At 45.7% G+C, this 20211-nt stretch overlaps 1 protein-coding gene across 3 annotated transcripts in view; it reads left to right on the forward strand.

The window, feature by feature from the left end:
• The window catches only part of DOCK2 (dedicator of cytokinesis 2), a 457833-nt gene that overhangs the window by 54323 nt on the left and 383299 nt on the right, over positions 1-20211 (forward strand). For all 3 annotated transcript variants that reach the window (XM_025270818.3, XM_025270819.3, XM_006075524.4), the window contains exons 10-14: positions 6325-6460; positions 8807-8882; positions 9838-9914; positions 10492-10617; positions 11826-11950. In XM_025270818.3, the coding sequence (XP_025126603.2) occupies positions 6325-6460; positions 8807-8882; positions 9838-9914; positions 10492-10617; positions 11826-11950 (540 nt within the window). The remainder of the gene's footprint in view (positions 1-6324; positions 6461-8806; positions 8883-9837; positions 9915-10491; positions 10618-11825; positions 11951-20211) is intronic.

The following is a 20211-nucleotide window of genomic DNA, read 5'->3' on the forward strand; positions in this document are numbered from 1 at the left end:
CACAGTCAAAGGCTTTGGCATAGTTAATAAAGCAGAAGTAGATATTTTTCTGGAATTCTCTTGCTTTTTCTATGATCCAGTAGATGTTGGCAATTTGAGCTCTGGTTCCTCTGCCTTTTCTAAATCCAGCTTGAACATCTGAAAGCTCATGATTCATGTACTGTTGAAGCCTGGCTTGGAGAATTTTGAGCATTACTTTGCTAGCATTTGAGATGAGTACAATTGTGTGGTAGTTTGAACATTCTTTGGCATTGCCTTTCTTTGGGTTTGGGATGAAACTTGTCCTTTTCCAATCCTGTGGCCACTGCTGAGTTTTCCAAATTTGCTGGCATATTGAGTGCAGCACATTCACAGCATCACCTTTTAGGATTTGAAATAGCTCAACTGGAATTCCGTCACCTCCACTAGCTTTGTTGTAGTGATGATTCCTAAGGCCCACTTGACTTTGCATTCCAAGATGTCTGGCTCTAGGTGAGTGATTACACCATTGTGATTATCTAGGTCATGAAGATCTTTTTTGTACAGTTCTTCTGTGTATTCTTGCCATCTCTCCTTAATATCTTCTGCTTCTGTTAGGTCCTTTATTGTGCCCATCTTTTCATGAAAAGTTACCTTGGTATCTCTAATTTTCTTGAAGAGATCTCTAGTCTTTCCTATTCTTTTGTTTTCCTCTGTTTCTTTGCATTGATCACCGAGGAAAGCTTTCTTATCTCTCCTTGCTATTCTTTGGAACTCTGCATTCAAATGGGTATATCTTTCCTTTTCTCCTTTGCCTTTTGCTTTTCTTCTTTTCTCAGCTATTTGTAAGGCCTCCTCAGACAACCATTTTGCCCTTTTGCATTTTTTTCTTGGGAATGGTCTTGATCACTGCCTCCTGTACAATGTCACGAACCTTCATCCATAGTTCATAAGGCACCCTGTCTATCAGATTTAATCTCTTGAATCTATTTGTCACTTCCACTGTATCATCGAAAGGGATTTCATTTAGGTCATACCTGAATGGTCTAGTGGTTTTCCCTACTTTCTTCAATTTCAGTCTGAATTTGACAATAAGGAGTTCATGATCTGAGCCACAGTCAGCTCCCGGTCTTGTTTTTGCTGACTGTATAGAGCTTCTCCATCTTTGGCTGTAAAGAATATATTCAGTCTGATTTGGGTATTGACCATCTGGTGATGTCCATGTGTAGAGTCTTCTCTTGTGTTGTTGGAAGAGGGTGTTTGCTGTGACCAGTGCATTCTCTGGGCAGAGCTCTATTAGCCTTTGCCCTGCTTCATTCTGTACTTTAAAGCCAAATTTGCCTGTTACTCCAGGTGTTTCTTGACTTCCTACTTTTGCATTTCAGTTCCCTATAATGAAAAGGACATCTTTTTTGGGTGTGAGTTCTAGAAGGTCTTGTAGGTCTTCGTAGAACTGTTCAATTTCAGCTTCTTCAGCATTACTGGCTGGGGCATAGACTTGGATTACTGTGATATTGAATGGTTTGCCTTGGAAATGAACAGAGATCATTCTGTCATTTTTGAGATTGAATCCAAGTACTGCATTTCAGAGTCTTTTGTTGACTATGATGGCTACTCCATTTCTTCTAAAGGATTCCTGCTCCCTGTAGTAGATATAATTGTCTTCTGAGTTAAATTCACCCATTTCAGTCCATTTTCTTTGGCTGATTCCTAGAATGTTGATGTTCACTCTTGCCATCTCCTATATGACCACTTCCAATTTGCCTTGATTCATGGACCTAACATTCCAGGTTCCTATGCAGTATTGCTCTTTACAGCATTGGACTTTACTTCTGTTACCAATCACATCCACAGCTGGGTATTGTTTTTGCTGAAACAATAGGAGTTTAGTTTCTCGCAGTTTCAGTGCCTGGAAGTCCAAGACCTAGGTGTTGGCAGTGTTGGCTTCTTTGGAGGCTTCTCCCCTTGGCTTGCAGATGGCCACATTCTTCTTGTGTGCTCATACGTTCTTTGGTGTTTGTGTCCCAAGGTCCTTATAAGGACACTGGTCATATTGGATTAGTGCCTATCCTAATGACCTCATTTTAGCTTAGTCACCTCTCTAACCTCTCTGTCTCCAAATACAGTCATGTTCTGAGAAATGGGAGGTCAACATATGAGTTTGGTGGTGGGTGGGGGTGGGGTGGCATAATTCGTCCTGTAACATTTAGGAAGGGACCTGTCAGGTGACAGGGATTCTGTGTGGCTCTGGAATGACTCTGAAAGACACCAACATAGATATTTCAAAATATAAAAAAATTCCTCATGGGAGAGGAGAAGTAATTAGGGATGGAGATCATTATGTGGGAAACAGGACCTGAGCTTTCAAGAATGGAAAGGATGTGGATATATAGAGGAATAAGAGGTAATCTTTAGAGGGAGAGGTACAAACAGGGGCTTAGGAAGAGAGATCTAGAGTTGAAAGTGAGCATTGTGTGTTTGTGAAGTGATAAAGAAATCTTTGTGACAAAAATAGAGTACTTGCATGCAGAGAATAGTGGGGAATCAGTGGGATAGGATATATTATGTCCAGGACCTTTCACATCAGCTGAGGGAAATTAACACTAACAGGGAAAGAAATAGGGAGCTATTACCATTGTAGGGGGTAGAGAAATTAAATAATGAACATGGCTTCTAAAGATGAGTTTCAGGGGGATTTCAGGGTGAGTTGGAGGAAGGCATCAGACAGGCCAGAGAAGAGGCTGTCCCACTGGAAAATTAACACTAACAGGGTAAGAATAGGGAGCTATTACCATTGTAGGGGGGGAGAGAAATGAAATCATGAACATGGCTTCTATAGATGAGTTTCAGGGGGATTTCAGGGTGAGTTGGAGGAAGGCGTCAGACAGGCCAGGGAAGACGCTGTCCCACTGGCTGGCTGTGAGATGATTGGCAACTCAAACTCAGTTGCCTACTGAGCAAGGCAAGAAATGCAAGTGAGGGGAGGGGCTTCCATGGTTAGAAAGCCCCCTCTCCCCAACGTTCTCTGTTTCCTTTCCAGTGGGAGACTTGGGAGAATCTATTCTTCCACCTGTGAGAGGCCAGACCTTGTATCACTGAAGGGTTTTCCATGGAAATGAAACCAAGAAGATACATAAATACATAGATTTATTTTAAGAATTTGGCTCATGTGACTGTGAGGGGCTCACAGGTCTGAAATTGGTAGGGCTGGACAGCAATCTGAAAACTTAGGGAGGATTTATACATTTCAGTGTCTTGAGGCAGACTTCCTTCTTCTCTAGGAAACCTCAGGTTTTGCTCTTAAGACCATCAACTGATTAGATGAGCCCCACTTACATCATGGAAGGAAATGCCCTTTACTTAAAGTCAACTGATTTTAGATACTAATCAGATGTACAAAATGCATCATAGATACATCCAGTCTAGTGTTTGACCAAGCAGCTAGGCAGCATAGCCTATCCGTGTTGACACATAAAATGTAACCGTGACAGCCCCCAAGCAGGAATTGTGGACCATGATGAGGCCATGTCTTGTTCCCAGAAACTCTATGTCTGTCCCTCTTTCTCCCACACCAGCCATAGTGAGAAGCTGGGGATGGCTGCTCTACCAGGCTCTGGCCCTGATGTCAGCAGAGTTCCCAGTACATATGCCTGCATGAAAATTAACTTGGAAGAGAAGTAACTCTTCTCTAGTGAGGTCAGAACCAGGGATCTCTGCTCTGATGCCAACAACGTGCCTCAACATTCCTTCTCCAGCTGAATCTCATTTGGAAGAGGGTCTCAGGAACACTGAAGCTTTTAAGATTTGAACAGGGCACTGGAATGCTGGGGTGGTCCAGGTGGGTTTCCCTCCTGTGCACCTTTGGATGGTGAAAGAAATGCATTGTGGTGTTTAGATTTTGGATCATTTTTACTCTCATTATTCTGATTTCTTTTTCATGTAGACTCCCTATCTCCTCCTCTTTTATTTGATTTGGTGGGCATTTATCATGTTCCTTTACCTGCTGAGTATTTCTCTGCCTTTTCATCTTGTTTATATTGCTGTGTTTGCGGTGGCCTTTCTGTATTCTGGCAGTTTGTGGTTCCTCTTTATTGTGGAGGTTCCTCACTGTGGGTGGGGTTGTGTGAGTGGCTTGTCAAGGTTTCCTGCTTAGGGAAGCTTGCGTCCCTGTTCTGGTGGGTGGAGCTGGACTTCTCTCCAGAGTGCAATGAAGTGTCCAGTAGTGAGTTTTGAGATGTCTACGGGTTTGGTGTGAATTTGGGCAGCCTGTATATTGAAGCTCAGGGCTATGTTCCTGTGTTGCTGGAGAATTTACGTGGTATGTCTTGCTCTGGAACTTGTTGGCTCTTGGGTGGAGCTTGGTTTCAGTGTAGGTATGGAAGCTTTTGGATGAGCTCTTATCAATTAATGTTCGCTAGAGTCGGGGGGTTCTCTGGTGCTCTCAGGTTTTGGACTTAGCCTCCTGCCTCTGGTTTTCAGTCTTATTGTTACAGTAGCCTCAAGGCTTCTCCATCCATACAGCACCGATGATAAAACACCTAGGTTAATGGAGAAACATTGTGGCGTTTAGATTGATGGACTTTGGGGTCAGAGTGACCAGACAGTGTCTCTAAGGACTAAGGTCATGTCCTGGGGGAAGACCTTTATCTTCCTTGTGTCTTGGTTTCCTCATATGTTGAATTGGGCTACAATAATAGTATTGGGCTTTCCTCATGGCTCAGTGGTAAAGAATCCGTCTGCCAATATAGAAGATGTGGGTTTGATCCCTGGGCCGGGAAGATCCCCTGGAGGAGGAAATGGCAACCCACTTCAGTATTTTTGCCTGGAGAATCCCATGAACAGAGGAGCCTGATGGGCTACAGACAGTGGGGTCACAAACAGTTGGACAGGACTGAGCATCTAAACAACAAATAGTATTAATGATAGAACTTTGGAGAGTTGTTAAGACTCAAAGAAGACAATGATGTGTGAGACACTTCTCACAGTGTTTGAGACATCAGTGTGTTCACAGCTTCTACGTTCCTCCTTCTGAACACACAATTCAGTATACTTCTCTGTCCCCTTGCAGTTGGGTATGGCCATGGCCCTTGCTTTGGCCAGTGAAACGGGAGTGGAAGTGATATGCCTCTCTTCTGGATGGAAGTTTTAAGAGCCAGTAAGTGTCTTGACGCATTCCCTTCCCCTGCTCTGGGGATAGTAGATAGACCTATTGTGAAAGATAGGTCATCCTTCAGCCAGGGGCCCAGAGTAAGTGAGTGCATGGAGTCCCTGCCTATCTGCATTGGACCTGTAGCCTGAGCTGGAGTCAACTCTGTTGTGTTAGAGGCTCTGGGATCTTGTGGTTGTTTGATGCCTGGGTGATTTACATACGTTAAGTGAAGTAAAGTGAAAGTTCCTCAGTCATGTGTCCAACTCTTTGTGATCCCATGGACTATAGTCCATGGAATTCTCTAGGCTAGAATACTGGAGTGGGTAACTTTTCCCTTCTCCAGGGGATCTTCCCAGCCCACGGATCAGACCAGGTCTCCCACATTACAGGCAGATTCTTTACCAACTGAGCCATCAGGGAAGCCCAAGAATACTTGAGTGGGTAGCCTATCCCTTCTCCAGTGGGTCTTCCCGACCCAGGAATCGAACTGGGGCCTCCTGCATTGCAGGCAGATTCTTTACCAACTGAGCTATCAGGCAGTATTAGGTGCTCAGTAAATGGTAGTTGTTTGGGCTTCCTGGGCGACTTAGGGGTAAAGAATTTGCCTTCCAGTGCAGGACATGTGGGTTTGATCCCTGGGTTGGGAAGATCCTCTGGAGAAGGGCATGACAACGGACTCCAGTATTCTTGCCTGGAGAATCCTATGGACAGAGCAGCCTATTGGGCTACAGTCTGTGGGGCTGCAGAAGAGTCAGACTCGACTGAGCAGCTGAGCACACAAGCAGATGACAATTGTTAGGGTTTCCCTTCTTCCTGTGCCTTCTCCCTCAGAGACACTGAGCAGTGACCAGACGGATGAAGTCATTTGTAGCAAATGCTATTTTTGGATCCATCCACTGGCATATAGGAACTCCTGTCTGTATAGCTGACATCGCACCTCTATCCTTCTTTTCTCATCAGTTTGAAGTGGAAGAATCAGGACTGAACACCAGAGTCCTGTCACCCAGTTTCTTTTCCAAAGCTCACCTTAATTATGTGTGAAATGGATGTGATAGCTTGGCTTTCCACATTTTCCAGGACTAATTGTATAATGCAGTTATGTCACATATACTAAGTGATAAACATAGCCCCCTCCCTGAATTCTCTATTACTAGGTTTTCTTTTCTATTTTTTGTTCATCAGACACAATATGTAACTATTCACTTCCTGCCCTACAGGATCTTGGAAACAAAGACCTCAACAGGGATAAAATTTACTTAATTTGTCAAATAGTCCGAGTTGGGAAGATGGATCTTAAGGACACAAACACGAAGAAGTGCACGCAGGGGCTGAGGCGGCCCTTCGGGGTGGCAGGTAAGGGCGCGCACACAGCACCTCCCGTTCTGGAGTGCACGTCCTAGGTGACTGCGCTTCCAAGACTTGTTCTTTCGCTCTCCTCCTTGCCCTCCCTTGCTCAAAAACTACGCCAGGCAGCCCCTAATACTTAAATTTCTTGAGATTCAATCAAAGTAACTGATGACTAAGTCCAGATTTATGACGAAGATGGTGAATAATGAAATCCCTGCATCTGGAGCAGAGCACTGGGACCACGGAGCCATCTGAGCCGTTGGCACCTTCGCTCCCAAGCACGGTGGAAAAGAAAGAACAATACAGGCGGGATCTAATTATGAGGAACAAATCATCTTTTTAAAAAAAATACCCAGGACAGGAAGTGCAGTTAAACAGAATGAGTCACCCACTGCACCACTCAATTCCAGGTTGGACCCTTGGCACAACCGAGCAAGGCTGCTTGAGATAAACATCACCTCTGCGTTTCTCCCCAAGCCTCCGCTCTCCTGGGAGTTGCCAAGACTTCATTATTCTTGTCCCACTTTTATGGCTCTTGTTATATTTGACTATCACTTGCTGTATTATTTACCTAATATATTTTCTTTTAATTAACTCACTGTATTTAAGCTAAAGTACATTTTTTTTCTTAAAAGACAATTTAACACCCATGGAAATAGCAATTCTTATTCCAGTTTTACTTCTTTGGGTTAAAATATAACATTTTAGTTGTGTACAATTTATAATCCCTGTATGCCATATCTAAACCCAATGTCTCAGGTTTCTCCTGAGGACACCCAGATCTTCTGTCATGACAAATCAGCTGGTTCTCCAACAAGTCCCGTGGCACTTCTTGCCAAGTGGCAGAATGGGAGAAATGAGCTTATCCTGAGCTAACTGGTGTTTAAACTGGCATTATTGCCAGCTAGCTAGATGGGTGATCTTGGACAAGCATTTTTCCCCAGGGCCTTAGTTTCCTTGTCTGCAAAATGAGGGACTTAGACCTGGTGGATCCACGACCTGCTGTAAATGCTCTGTTTCTGTATGAAGGGCACTCCTGACCTCACCACGTACCTGTTAAAGCGGCAAGGGCCTTACTGCAAAGTGTGTCTTTGTCTCCAGCTATAACTGGCTTTCTCTTCTGGTTTCTAGTGACAGCAATCTGGTGTAAATGAAAGATTTAGGGATAGATTGCTTCAGGCATTGCTGGATCCAGGAACTCAAATGCATTTTCATCTCTGTACCTCTCAGCTCCTGTGTCCTTTTGCTGACTTATTCTGAAGATGACTGTCCAGTTAGTTGGCTAGCTCTTCCAAGTTTGCATCCTACCTGCTTAGCAGCCCAGGAGAAAGAGAGAACTTCTTTTCCATTCATTTCGGGAGAAGCCCCAGGAGCTAAAATATATGCCATTTGCTCATCCCCAAAGTACTTATTCTGGGCAGGGGGATTTGGTTGCCTGATGCCCAGGCTATAACTCTGGAGCCAAAGGGAGATTGTTCTCCCAAATATAGCTCACTGAGAATAGGTGAGGGGAGTGTCTGTTTATCAGAAAGAATGGATGCTGACCAGGTTCAAATAACAGTCTCCCCTCTTTCTCGCAGCTCCCTAAACTCCTCTTTTGAGCTAGATACAGTCACTAGTTGATCATTACCTGGGCAGTTTTAATGGCTCCCTGATGGGGGCCTGGAGTGTTTGAGGAATTTCTTGTTGCTAGAATTTTGGCCCTATTTGGCTAGCAAGTTTCAATGCTCCTCCCCCTGCCCCCATTTCTATAATCCCTGCTCTGGGACAAGAGTTCTTTACCTTAGTTTTATGGAGCTTCAGTGGCTGATTTAAGGAGAAGTTTCAGAAGATCGAGGATACCTCTGGAAATGTAGGGTTCAAGGATCCCCAGATATGTGTCTGTGAATATGAGCGCATTTATAAAAGAGGGTGATTAGCTCTTCAGACCCTACAGGGAGTCACTGTGCTTGGGTTTTGTCAGTATGCTGCTGCTAAGTCGCTTCAGTCGTGGCCGACTCTGTGCGACCCCATAGACGGCAGCCCACCAGGCTCCCCTTCCCTGGGATTCTCCAGTGTAGTAGACCTCTAATAGGAATATGTCAGAAGCAAACCTAATTGCTTAGTTCCGTGGGCGTGGCTCTGACTCTTTCCCCTCGGCCTCTGCTAAGCCCCTGGCTCTCAAACGTTTCTCTGGCTGCCCTCCTCCCAGCCCGGCTTACCCAAAGGTGTTTGCCAGGTGGCCGATGCTGGCTTTCCTGCCTTTTTAAGCTTTCCTTTTTAAGCTTCCTGCCCTACGATCTCATCCCATTGTCATCCCTTCCTGGGAGCGGGAGGGCTTAAGCCATAAAGTCATTTCTCTTCTTTTTCTAGTTATGGATATAACAGACATCATCAAGGGAAAAGCAGAAAGTGATGAGGAAAAGCAGCACTTCATTCCTTTTCACCCGTGAGTGATTTCCCATTACTTTCTATTCTCTGAAACCACATTTTTCCTGATTGAGGGCCACTCAGAAGCAGAATGAACTGGTTCCCTGAGTTGATAACAACCAGTTAGGACCTTCCAAGAGGAAAGGGTAAGAATGATGGTCTCAGAGCCTAGGCATTCAAAACCATCCAGCTTTTGACCTGCTTGTTCATCAGGTGTTATTTATTTAACAAGCTTTGATTAAAAGCTGGCAGAGAGCTGGGCATTATGCTAGGCATGGAGCATGAGGTGGTAAACAGGATCAACATGGCTGTTTTCATGAAGCTGATATTTAGGTGGGGAATTAAATGGGTAGGTAACAACAGATCAGTGCATCAAATACAAATATGACGGGGACCATGAAGCTACAAAGCAGCAGCATATCAGGAGCATATAACAGGGAGTCAGGACCTAGTTCTCATGGGCACGCACATCCATGACTTTAAAGGAGGGCAGTGAGGAAGGTAGACGTCCTTTCCTTGATCTAAAAAAGCTTGAGACAGTAAGACCCCAAGCTTGAGAACATTGTCCTCATTTGTTTAAGGAGGATTTTTTTTTAAAAACAGATAATAAGGTCAGTGACTTGGATTTAGCATGTGATTAGGACTTAGCATGAACAGCCAGAGCTTTGCCACCTTGCTGAGCAGATACTCACTTTGAGGGCTTGGGGATCCTTTCTTTTTAAGAATCTTCCTAGGAATACAAATGGCCTCTACTTGTAGCCTAGGTATTCTCCAAGTTTCAGAGCCATATTGCTTTGTGAAAGAGAGAGATGTGCTTCTTGATGGCAGGTACATTCTGAGCTGACATGGGCAGGCTCCCTTTTCACCTAAGGTGTGTAGAGGGGCTGGGCAACTTTCTGGAGCCCCTGAAACCACAGATGAGGGAATCTATAAGGGTACCATGCAAGCATTTTGTGCTCTCTTTTCCTGTCTAGGGTAACAGCTGAGAATGACTTCCTTCACAGCCTGCTGGGCAAAGTCACAGCCTCCAAGGGGGACAGCGGAGGGCAAGGTACAGTGCCTGCTGGCCAAGCAGGCTGGACCAGACTTCAGCTTGGGCTCCGTTGGTTCTACAGCAACCAGCTCAAACCCCTAGACTCTGGGAGACATAACCTTCCTTCCAGACAGGCCATTATGAAGAGTGGGGCCTCATGATCTACAGAGATGGAAATCTCTGTCTGAGAAATAGAAGGGAGACATGTCCTTGTGCTGAAGGGAGAGAGGAGTCGGTATGTCCTGACTCCTGTGTGTCAGGCCCTGTGAGATGTTTCCTTGTTTGCTTCCCTCCTTCCCACAGTCCTATAAGATAGATGGGATCAAGTCCACTTTACACAGGGTGGGTTTAGAGGGGTGTGATGAAGTGACAGAAGCTGACCCTGCTGGAAGTAACCGGTGGGATTCAAATCAGAGGTGTCTCACTCCAGAGCTCTTTGCATCCCAACTCCCGGCCTCCCCCAGGGCTGGGTCACTGCATCTTGTCTCTGCTTCCACGATCTCCTCTGGAGACAGAACAAGGGGAGAGACCATGGGAGAGAGAGGCTGAGAGAGCACCTTGAAGTTGGCTCTTCATCTTGAGTGCTCCCTTCCAGGCCTCTGGGTGACCATGAAGATGCTCGTGGGTGACATTATTCAGATCCGCAAGGACTACCCACACCTCGTGGACAGGACCACCGTGGTAGCCAGGAAGCTGGGATTCCCGGAGATCATCATGCCAGGTTCTCCTTCCCCCGGGAGGGGTTGAGGGTGGCCTAGCTGCTCTGATCCATTTTCTTTTTCAACAGCCAGCTCCTTTCTTTTCTACTGCTTTTCTCTATTTCTTTCCCTGAAGGTAACTGCTAAAAACAACTATATATCCAAAATGCATTTATATAATAAACATAAACACATGAGTATATACACATGCACTTCCCCTCACAAATGGAATCACACTCTATACACTTTCTGTCCCAGTACTTGATATACTCTGCACAGTGTTCTGTGACTGACTTATCACTTAATAATTTACCATGGACATCCACTTTACTACATGTGGAATAATTTCACTCTTTCTAGGGGTAAATATGGTCATTCTCTTAAACTGTTAAGCTATTTTTTCTTACAGAAATAGTCCATACTTGTTGTAAAGTGTCCAATAACATGAAAAAGGAATACAGCGAAACAGTAAAAGCTCTCTTAAATCTTTGTCTCCAAAAGTAACCACAACTATATGTAGTTTCCAAATGTGTATGTAACAAAAAAAAAGTAAATGAGATTCTATAATAATACTCTTTTGAAACTTGCCTGTTTGCCTTAAACTTGAGTCTGGTACTGGTATCCATGAGCACTCTCACTGACTGAGCCCTTCTTTCCACAGCTGAACTGTGGTCCACTGGAGTCATAGTTTACTAACGCCTGCCTTTACTAAGATGCCAGTTCCTGTGCATTCCCTGCAGGGCTTTCAGCTATCACCACCCCCTCAGCTCCTGAAGACCCTCCCTGCCTGGCCCCTGGCCCTGTCCGTGTTACTTGGACACATGTGGAAAGTCACTGTGTCTCCTCTGCACAGTAAAAGACCCATGGAGAGAACTGTCAGTGGTTGTTATTTGCGCACCAAGATCAATCCAACTGAAGCTTTACTTTGCCTTCCCAGAAGGTGTCACTAGAGGATGAAAATTAAGTGATTTTTAATGGAGAGAAAAACATGCCCAATTGTGACCACCTCCCCTTTCACAACTCATTTTCTACTGTTCCTCCACCCTCTTGTCACCTTCTGCTCTGGGCTCCCTGATGAAGTAAAAATGCTTTTCCAAGTAGTTCCGATTTTAGTATCATTAACAGACGTCAAGGAGGGGCACTTCCACCAATCCCCCACTCCCCGCGCCCTCTGGTTGATGTCTCTCTCGCTGCACAGACTCCAACTCTTGTCTCTCTCCCTCTGCCTCAGGGGACGTCAGGAACGACATCTACATCACTATCTTACAAGGCGACTTTGACAAGTACAACAAGACCACACAGAGGAACGTGGAAGTGATCATGTGTGTGTGTGCGGAGGACGGCAAAACACTGCCTGTAAGGGGCCCTGCTGTTGCTCTGGGTGACAGGACCCTCCTCGGGCGCCTCTGCTCATAAAGATTTGCTTTTTCCATTCTTGATCCTGCTCTGAGTGCCAGGTGCCTTCGGGGGTGGTGCTGAGTGATGTGACACACACCTTTAGAGTTTGGCTGGCCTGGTAGCCCATAATAAGCCCTGGTGTGTTGTTATTTCTTTACAGCAAAGCAGTTGGCTTTTCAGTGTCTGTCCCTTTCCTTTCATGACCTCTTATTCCTTTCTTGCTCAGCCTTAGTTTTTATGTTGGCTTTTTGCAGTCAAAATGCTGTTCTCATTGCAACCTGAGCTAGTTTATTCAGGCGAAATACATGCAGGAGAAAGGAACAGTACAGAGCCTTGGGCTGGTGTGAAGACACAGAATGTCCTCAAAACAGACATTGCCGACACTTAATCTGACTCCCCAATGCTCAGCCAGACATTCTGGTGGAAAGCCTTACCCGTAAATTGGTCTCCAGAGGGCGGGCAGAGTGTATTCAGGAATGCAGAGCATATTGCTATAAATATTTATACAGCATATGTCCTGTACAATATTTGTCATGTGTGTTTACATTTATTTACTTATATTTCCTGTAAGGTTGTCAGCAGCTATGTCCAGTGTGTGGGACGGTTTTGCTTTTCAATTTCTCCTTTTAGAGTACTTAGCTGAAAATAAAATCAGCTCTCAGTAGAAGTTTCAGCATGGGCAAACATTCCTCTTAGGCCACAGTAGGTGATCAGATCGCACAGGAGATGGGGGTGTGAGTACAGATAGGTGTTCTGCTTCAGCTTGGGGGCCTAGAGCTCAGGCAGATTTTTCTACCCTCCACCTACAAATAGCTGGCATTCATAGAGGCATTGCTATATGCCAGAGACTGTGATAAGTATCCCCTGGAGAAAGAAATGGCAACCCACTCCTGTATTCTTGCCTAGGAAATCCTATGGACAGAGCAGCCTGGTGGTCTAAAGTCCATGGGGTTGCAATGAATCACATACAACTTAGCCAGTAAACAACAACAACAACAACAACAATGGCATGTGATAAGCATGATGCATTACTATTATTTCCCCCATTTTTACAGAGGGGGAAACTAAACCTTTGTCAAGTGAAATAACTTTTGCAAGGTCACAGAGTTAGTATATGGCAGAGATGGGGTTAGATTTAAGACTCTAGGCCCTCTTATTAAACGGGTTTCCCTGGTGGCTCAGTTATAAAGAATTCTCCTGCCAATTCAGGAGGCGCAAGTTCAATCCCTGGGTTGGAAAGATCCCCTGGAGGAGAAAATGGCAACCCACTCCAGTATGCTTGCCTGGAGAATCCCAGAGGAGTCTGGTGGGCTACAGTCCACGGGGTCACAAAGAGTCAGACGTGACTGAGTGACTAAACAGCAAACAATAGCAAATAATGCCTAGAGATTAAAAAGAAAAATCCCCAATTTATTTATCAGTTTAAAAATTAGGCTAATAACCACTTCTATCAAATTCTAGGAAGATTCATAATTATTTTTTAAATTTAAAGATATCCTCACAATTGCCTTTTTGTTGGGAAAGATTGGTTCCATTAATTAATACATAGTTAAGCAAAATCCAAGCATTTAAGTCATCCTCTTTTTGTTGGATTGTGAAACTTTTCTGAAAAATAAAATAAGTAAGAAACACTTTGCTCAAAGAAACACAAAGGAAGAGCAAGGCTTTTTATCTGAAAGGGAATTTGCATTTCACAAATGTATAGACCATGCTTTGAAGTAATTTTTATCCAACTACCTGTTGGAGAACTCTAACCTCAGCTTCATTTTTTAAAACACTGATCCACTTGCCTTCAATGTTGCTGGAGGAAAAATTAGAAAGAACAGTAATGGAAAAGCAGGCCCCTTATCTTGTTTCTAAAGCATTCTTATCAATACTTCCACCTATGCTATCCTTTCGAGTCATATCCAACCAGGCTGAATAGATGCACTTATCAAAGATGAATATATAAGCAGATATTCTGGAGACTGAGATGGAGAGGTGACTGCAGGCGCAGTGATAATTCATAGTTTCATCTATGAGGTAAGTTACGGGGGAGTTCAGTTAACTGACTATTGAAAATTGCTAAGGAAGCCTGTGGGAGGCCTTTCTTTCTTTACCTGCCAAAATAAAATACAATATTACTGCCTAATTAAGTGTCAGACAGCACACTCAAACATTCCTGTTTGGTGCTGGTGGGTTCCTGTGGGAGCAGCCCCCTTTAGGGCCATCAATTTTTCTTCCTGCTCCTCGGAGGAGCAGGGTCAGTGGATAGAGTATGTTAGGTGTGTCCTTGGCTCACTTTGAGGTCTCAACGACCATGCTTAGGAGGGCCCGTGGCAGAGAAGTTAACAGGGTGGGCTCTGGGATCAGCCTGCCAGTATTCAAATCCCAGCGTTCCCTCCAATTAGCTCTGTGATCTTGGGCAAGTTTATGTATCTGTGAAAGAGGAAAAAAGGCTTCCCTGGTGGCTCAGTCAGTAAAGAATCTGCCTGCAATGCAGGAGACCACCTGTAGCACAGGAGACCCAGGTTCGATCCCTGGGTTGGCAAGATCCCCTGGAGAAGGAAATGGCAAGGAAATAGCCAGTATTCTTGCCTGGAGAATCCCATGCACCAGAGGAGCCTGGCGGACTGCAGTCCGTGAGGTCACTAGAGTCAGACACAACTTAGCAACTAAACTATCACCAAAAGAGGAATAATAATCTCTTCCTCATGGGGTTGCAGTTTATACAAAACACTATCTGTAAGGAAGCTTGTTGTTGTTTAGTCACCAGTCATGTCTGGCTCTTTGCAACACCATGGACTCTAGCCCACCAGGCTCCTCTGTCCATGGGATTCTCCAGGCGAGAATATGGAGTGGGTTGCCATTTCCTTCTCTAGGGGTTCTTCCTGATCCAGGGATGGAACTTGCATCTCCAGCATTCCAGGTAGGTTCTTTACCACTGAGCCACCTGGGAAGCCTGCTGCTGCTGCCAAGTCGCTTCAGATGTGTCCAACTCTGTGCAACCCCATAGATGGCAGCCCAACTGGCTCCTCCGTCCCTGGGATTCTCCAGGCAAGAACACTGGAGTGGGTTGCCATTCCCTTCTCCAGTGCATGAAAGTGGAAGGTGAAAAGTGAAAGTGAAGTCGCTCAGTTGTGTCCGACTCTTAGCGACCCCATGGCCTGTAGCCTACCAGGCTCCACGGGATTTTCCAGGCAAGAGTGTTGGAGTGGGTTGTCATTTTCTGCTCCAATCCTGGGAAGCCTGGCAGGCAGTAAATACTCAATAACAGGAAGGAGGTAGCGTTTAGAGGCAGCAGACCAACTGCAGTTTGAGGCCCTGGAAAGGACTTGAGGGGGTCAAATGCACAATCCAGTGTAGATACCTGAAGCAGGCTTAAGTACAGATGCTTAGATGCTGGGCTGAGAAGCCTCTGCTCCTCTGAGACCAGCCAGTTTACTGGGGTGGAGGTAGGGCACAGGGGTCAGTGCTGTGCAGTGGTTAAGACACAACCTCAGGGGCCAGGCAGTCAGGCTGAAAGCCAGGCTCAGCCTGAATCAGAGGGAGGACCTTGAGCAAGTTACATAATCTCTGTATACCTAGGAGTCTGCCTGAAAATGAGACGAGCAGTGGAACCTTACTCTAGTGAATACCAGCTGAGGTAATCTAAGTAATAGGTATTCATTGAAGTTCTCTATCAGCAGAAAGGTAGAGCCCTTATGGCAGAAAGTGAAGAAGAACTAAAGAGCCACTTGATGAAAGAGGAGAGTGAAAAAGTTGGCTTAAAGCTCAATATTCAGAAAACTAAGATCATGGCATCCGGTCCCATCACTTCATGGGAAATAGATGGGGAAACAGTGGAAACAGTGGCTGACTTTATTTTTCTGGGCTCCAAAATCACTGCAGATGGTGACTGTAGCCATGAAATTAAAAGACGCTTGCTCCTTGGAAGAAAAATTATGACCAACCTAGACAGCATATTAAAACCAGAGATATTACTTTGTCAACAAAGATCTATCTAGTCAAGGCTATGGTTTTTCCAGTGGTCAGGTATGGATGTGAGAGTTGGACTATAAAGAAAGCTGAGCACCGAAGAATTGATGCTTTTGAACTGTGGTGTTGGGACTCTTGAGAGTCCCTTGGACTGCAAGGAGATCCAACCAGTCCATCCTAAAGGAGATCAGTCCTGGGTGTTCATTAGAAGGACTGATGTTGAAGCTGAAACTCAAATACTTTGGCCACCTGATGCAAAGAGCTGACTCATTGGAAAAGACCCTGATGCTGGGAAGGATTGGGGGCAGGAGGAGAAGGGGACGACAGAGGATGAGATGGTTGGATTGCATCACTGACTCAATGGACATGGGTTTGGGTGGACTCCGGGAGTTGGTGATGGACAGGGAAGCCTGGGGTGCTGTGGTTCATGGGGTTGCAAAGAGTCGGACATGACTGAACGAATGAACTGAACTGAACTGAACTGAGAGCCATCTCAGGCTTGATTACCACCTTGTGGACACTAACTGGCATCTTCCCATGATAAGACTGACCTTGTCAGCCTAGAGTACTTTCAGACTCTCAAAGTGTGTTCAGACCCCTGATGTCCTTTGTTCCTCAAGTGACTCCTATGAGGTAAACAGTGCTTGTGTTTAGAATCTGATTTTTCCTCCCACTGCAGTGTGTCCACCAAGGCCAAGTTGGCATTAACTTTTCCAGGCTTCCTTCTACTGACCTGAAGCCAGTTAATGGCTCTCGTTGCTAATTGGGAGCCATGGGGGTGGGCAACAGAGAAAGTTATTGTCTAGGCTCACTGGAGACATCTATTCAGTGCAGTTCAGTTGCTCAATCATGTCTGACTCTTTGTGACCCCATGAGCTGCAGCATGCCAGTCTTCCCTGTTCATCACCAACTCCCGGAGCTTACTCAAACTCATGGCCAGTCAGTGATGCCATCCAATCATCTCATCCTCTCTCATCCCTTTCTCCTGCCTTCAATTTCTCCCAGCATCGGGGTCTTTTAAAATGAGTCAGTTCTTCACATCAGGTGGCCAGAGTATTGGCGTTTCAGCTTCAGCATCAGTCCCTCCAATGAATACTCAGGATTGATTTCCTTTAGGAGTAACTTGATCTTCTTGTAGTCCAAGGGACTCTCAAGAGTCTTCTCCAACACCACGGTTCAAAAGCATCAATTCTTTGGTGCTCAGCTTTTTTTATGGAAACATACACAGATCTATATTTTCCCTGAAGACATATACAGATCTATATTTTCCCTAAAACTGGGTCCTGTTTTTGGTTGCCATGCTCTCTCTACAGATTTGGTGACATTCAGGTTTCTCTCTGAAGTGTCTATGGGGAGGGCACTGTCATAGGACTTTCTCAGAATAATGTTGTCCTCAGCCTTAGGCAATCAAAAATTTTCATCATCAAGATAGTTTTGTGGGATTCAGTTGCCTGCTGTACAGCATTTTTCCTTTCACCAGAGATATATGTGTGTTTTCAGTTTTTATAAGCTACATGGGATTCACTGGAGCTGCAGAAATGCTAAGCCCATAAACGTCATGAGATATAAATCTTGGGAGGTAGAAGGCATCTAGGCCATTATAGAGGGAACACTGGACAGGGGGTTAGAGGCGGGAGATGTGGTCCTGGGGCTCCTCCTGTGGGGGTGCTGTCTTAGCCTCTTAGAGTCTCGGTTTCCTCAGTTTTGCAATGGGGATGATGACGGTAGCTGTCAGAGCTGGTCGTGAGGCGCTCTGTACAAAAGGCACAGCACAGCGCTGGCCACACAGCACTCTACACGGTCAGGAGAACTTTGGAAGCACGCTTCTAGTTCAGTACCTAAGAAGTTCTGAAAGGCTCCATCCCCCTGAAGAGAGAGTTGTATGTCTTCCCTCACTTGCAGTTCCCTGGTTGTCCTTGTTTTTTAGGGATAAGTTTTGAAAGGATGCTATATCCTTTTCAAATGGTTTCAATCTGGCTGTAGGTAGCATCAGTCTGTATTGAAACAAAACTCATTCTTTCCCGATCGCTCAGAAGTATGGACAGAGAAGGCAATGGCACCCCACTCCAGTACTCCTGCCTGGAAAATCCCGTGGATGGAGGAGCCTGGTAGGCTGCAGTCCACGGGGTCGCTGAGGGTCGGGCACGACTTGAGCGACTTCACTTTCACTTTTCAGTTTCATGCATGGGAGAAGGAAATGGCAACCCACTCCAGTGTTCTTGCCTGGAGAATCCCAGGGACGGGGGAGCCTGGTGGGCTGCCATCTATGGGGTCACACAGAGTCGGACACGACTGCAGTGACTTAGCAGCAGCAGCAGCAGCAGAAGTATGGAGCAGGCTCTCAAGTAAGAGGGACAGGATTGTAACTTCCCATAGCTTAGCTTGCTTCACCAGGGGACCCAAAGTGAAGGTATGTGGCCAGCTTTGGTCATTCAGCCTGGTAGGGGATCCACTAAAGAATCTGATGGAATCTGGTGAGAAGCATGGATCCTTACACCATAAAAAGCCCAGAGACACACTTTGCAATTTGGGGGCTTGGGGCTGCCAAACCAGTTCTCATGTCCCTAGATCTCTGAAGACTTGAGGTTAAAATCTCTTGTTCTTTTTTAAAAATCTACCTCAAGACTCTTCTGGGTGACCCTACCTTAGATCTTGTTTTGGGACCAAACAACTGGAATGAACACAGAGAGAATTAGGGGCTGGCATACTCTGTGGCTCAGCTGGTAAAGAATCTGCCTGAAATGCGGGAGACCTGGATTGGATCCCTGGATTGGGAAGATTCCCTGGAGAAGGGAAAGACTAGCCACTCCAGTATTCTGGTCTGGAGAATTCCATGGACTACGTAGTCCATGGGGTCGTAAAGAGTCAGACGCCACCGAGTGACTTTCACTTTCACTCTCTCTTGCAGGGCTTCCCAGGTGGCTCAGTGGTAAAGAATCTGCCTGCCCCTGCAGGAGATGCAAGAAATGTGGGTTCGATCACTAGGTGGAAAAGATCCGCTGGGAGAGGGCGTCGCAACCCACTCCAGTATTGTTGCCTGGAGAATCTCATGGACAGAGGAGCCTGGCAGACTAGAGTCCATGGGGTCACAAAGAGTCAGATATGACTGAAGCAATTGAGCATGCACATGCACGTAGTCTGCTGCTGCTGCTGCTGCTAAGTCGCTTCAGTCGTGTCCGACTCTGTGCGACCCCATAGACGGCAGCCAAGCAGGCTCCCCATCCCTGGGATTCTCCAGGCAAGAACGCTGGAGTGGGTTGCCATTTCCGTCTCCAATGCATAGAAGTCAAAAGTGAAAGTGAAGTCACTCAGTCATGTCCGACTCTTTGCGACCCCATGGACTGCAGCCCACCAGGCTCCTCCATCCACGGGATTTTCCAGGCAAGAGTACTGGAGTGGGGTGCCATTGCCTTCTCCACGCACGTAGTCTACTGCAAGATAATTCCTTGTTACTGTGAGGGTGATTTTTATGGCAAACAATAAATACCCTATATTGGTTGCTCTTTTCTCACTCTCTCAGAGTATCCTTCCTGCCTTTCTGCTCAAAGCCAATGTGGAATCTTTCTTTGAGATCTTCAACTGTCATTACCTCCAAGAAATATTCTTTGAGTCTTTAGGGAGAACTGAAGCGACCTTTCTCAGTGCTCTATAGTATTACACAGTCAGCTCTCCATACCTAAACCTATGGGTTCTGCATCTGCAGATAAGGAAGGTCATCTGCACTACATCATTTTATATAAGAGACTGGAGCATCTACAGATTTTTTAAATCAGCAATGGGAAAGAGGGGGCCCTGGAACCAAGCCCCCAAGGATACCAAGGAACTGGACGCATGTATCTGTCACCACTTCCTGTTGCCTAGTGATTTCCTGCACCACACTGCGAGCCCTCCTGTCAGCTTTCCTGTCTGACTCATGCCCATATCCCAGTGCTTAGCCTGCGCTGGTGTCTGGAAGATGCCCCCTCACTGTGGGCTTCCTTAGCCCCCACTGCCCATGTGTCTGTCTGAAGGTTGATCTCCCGCCCCTTGCCTAGCTTCTGCTGGGACCTCGATGTGTGAGCATCAGAAATCCATTGGAATGAGCTGGTGCCTGGCTGATCTGAGCCTATTGTAAACTTTGTGCAATTCAGATATAGGAAACGAGTAGGATTAAGAAGACTGGCAGTGTGCAGCCACTCCAAGGCTGGTTACCAGGGACAATGGGACAGCCATGTCAGCACCTACTGTGCTCCAGTGATTGCCAGAATGCAAGTAATAGAATC

This window comes from Bubalus bubalis, chromosome 19 (assembly GCF_019923935.1).
Source record: "Bubalus bubalis isolate 160015118507 breed Murrah chromosome 19, NDDB_SH_1, whole genome shotgun sequence".
NCBI classification, from domain to species: domain Eukaryota; kingdom Metazoa; phylum Chordata; class Mammalia; order Artiodactyla; family Bovidae; genus Bubalus; species Bubalus bubalis.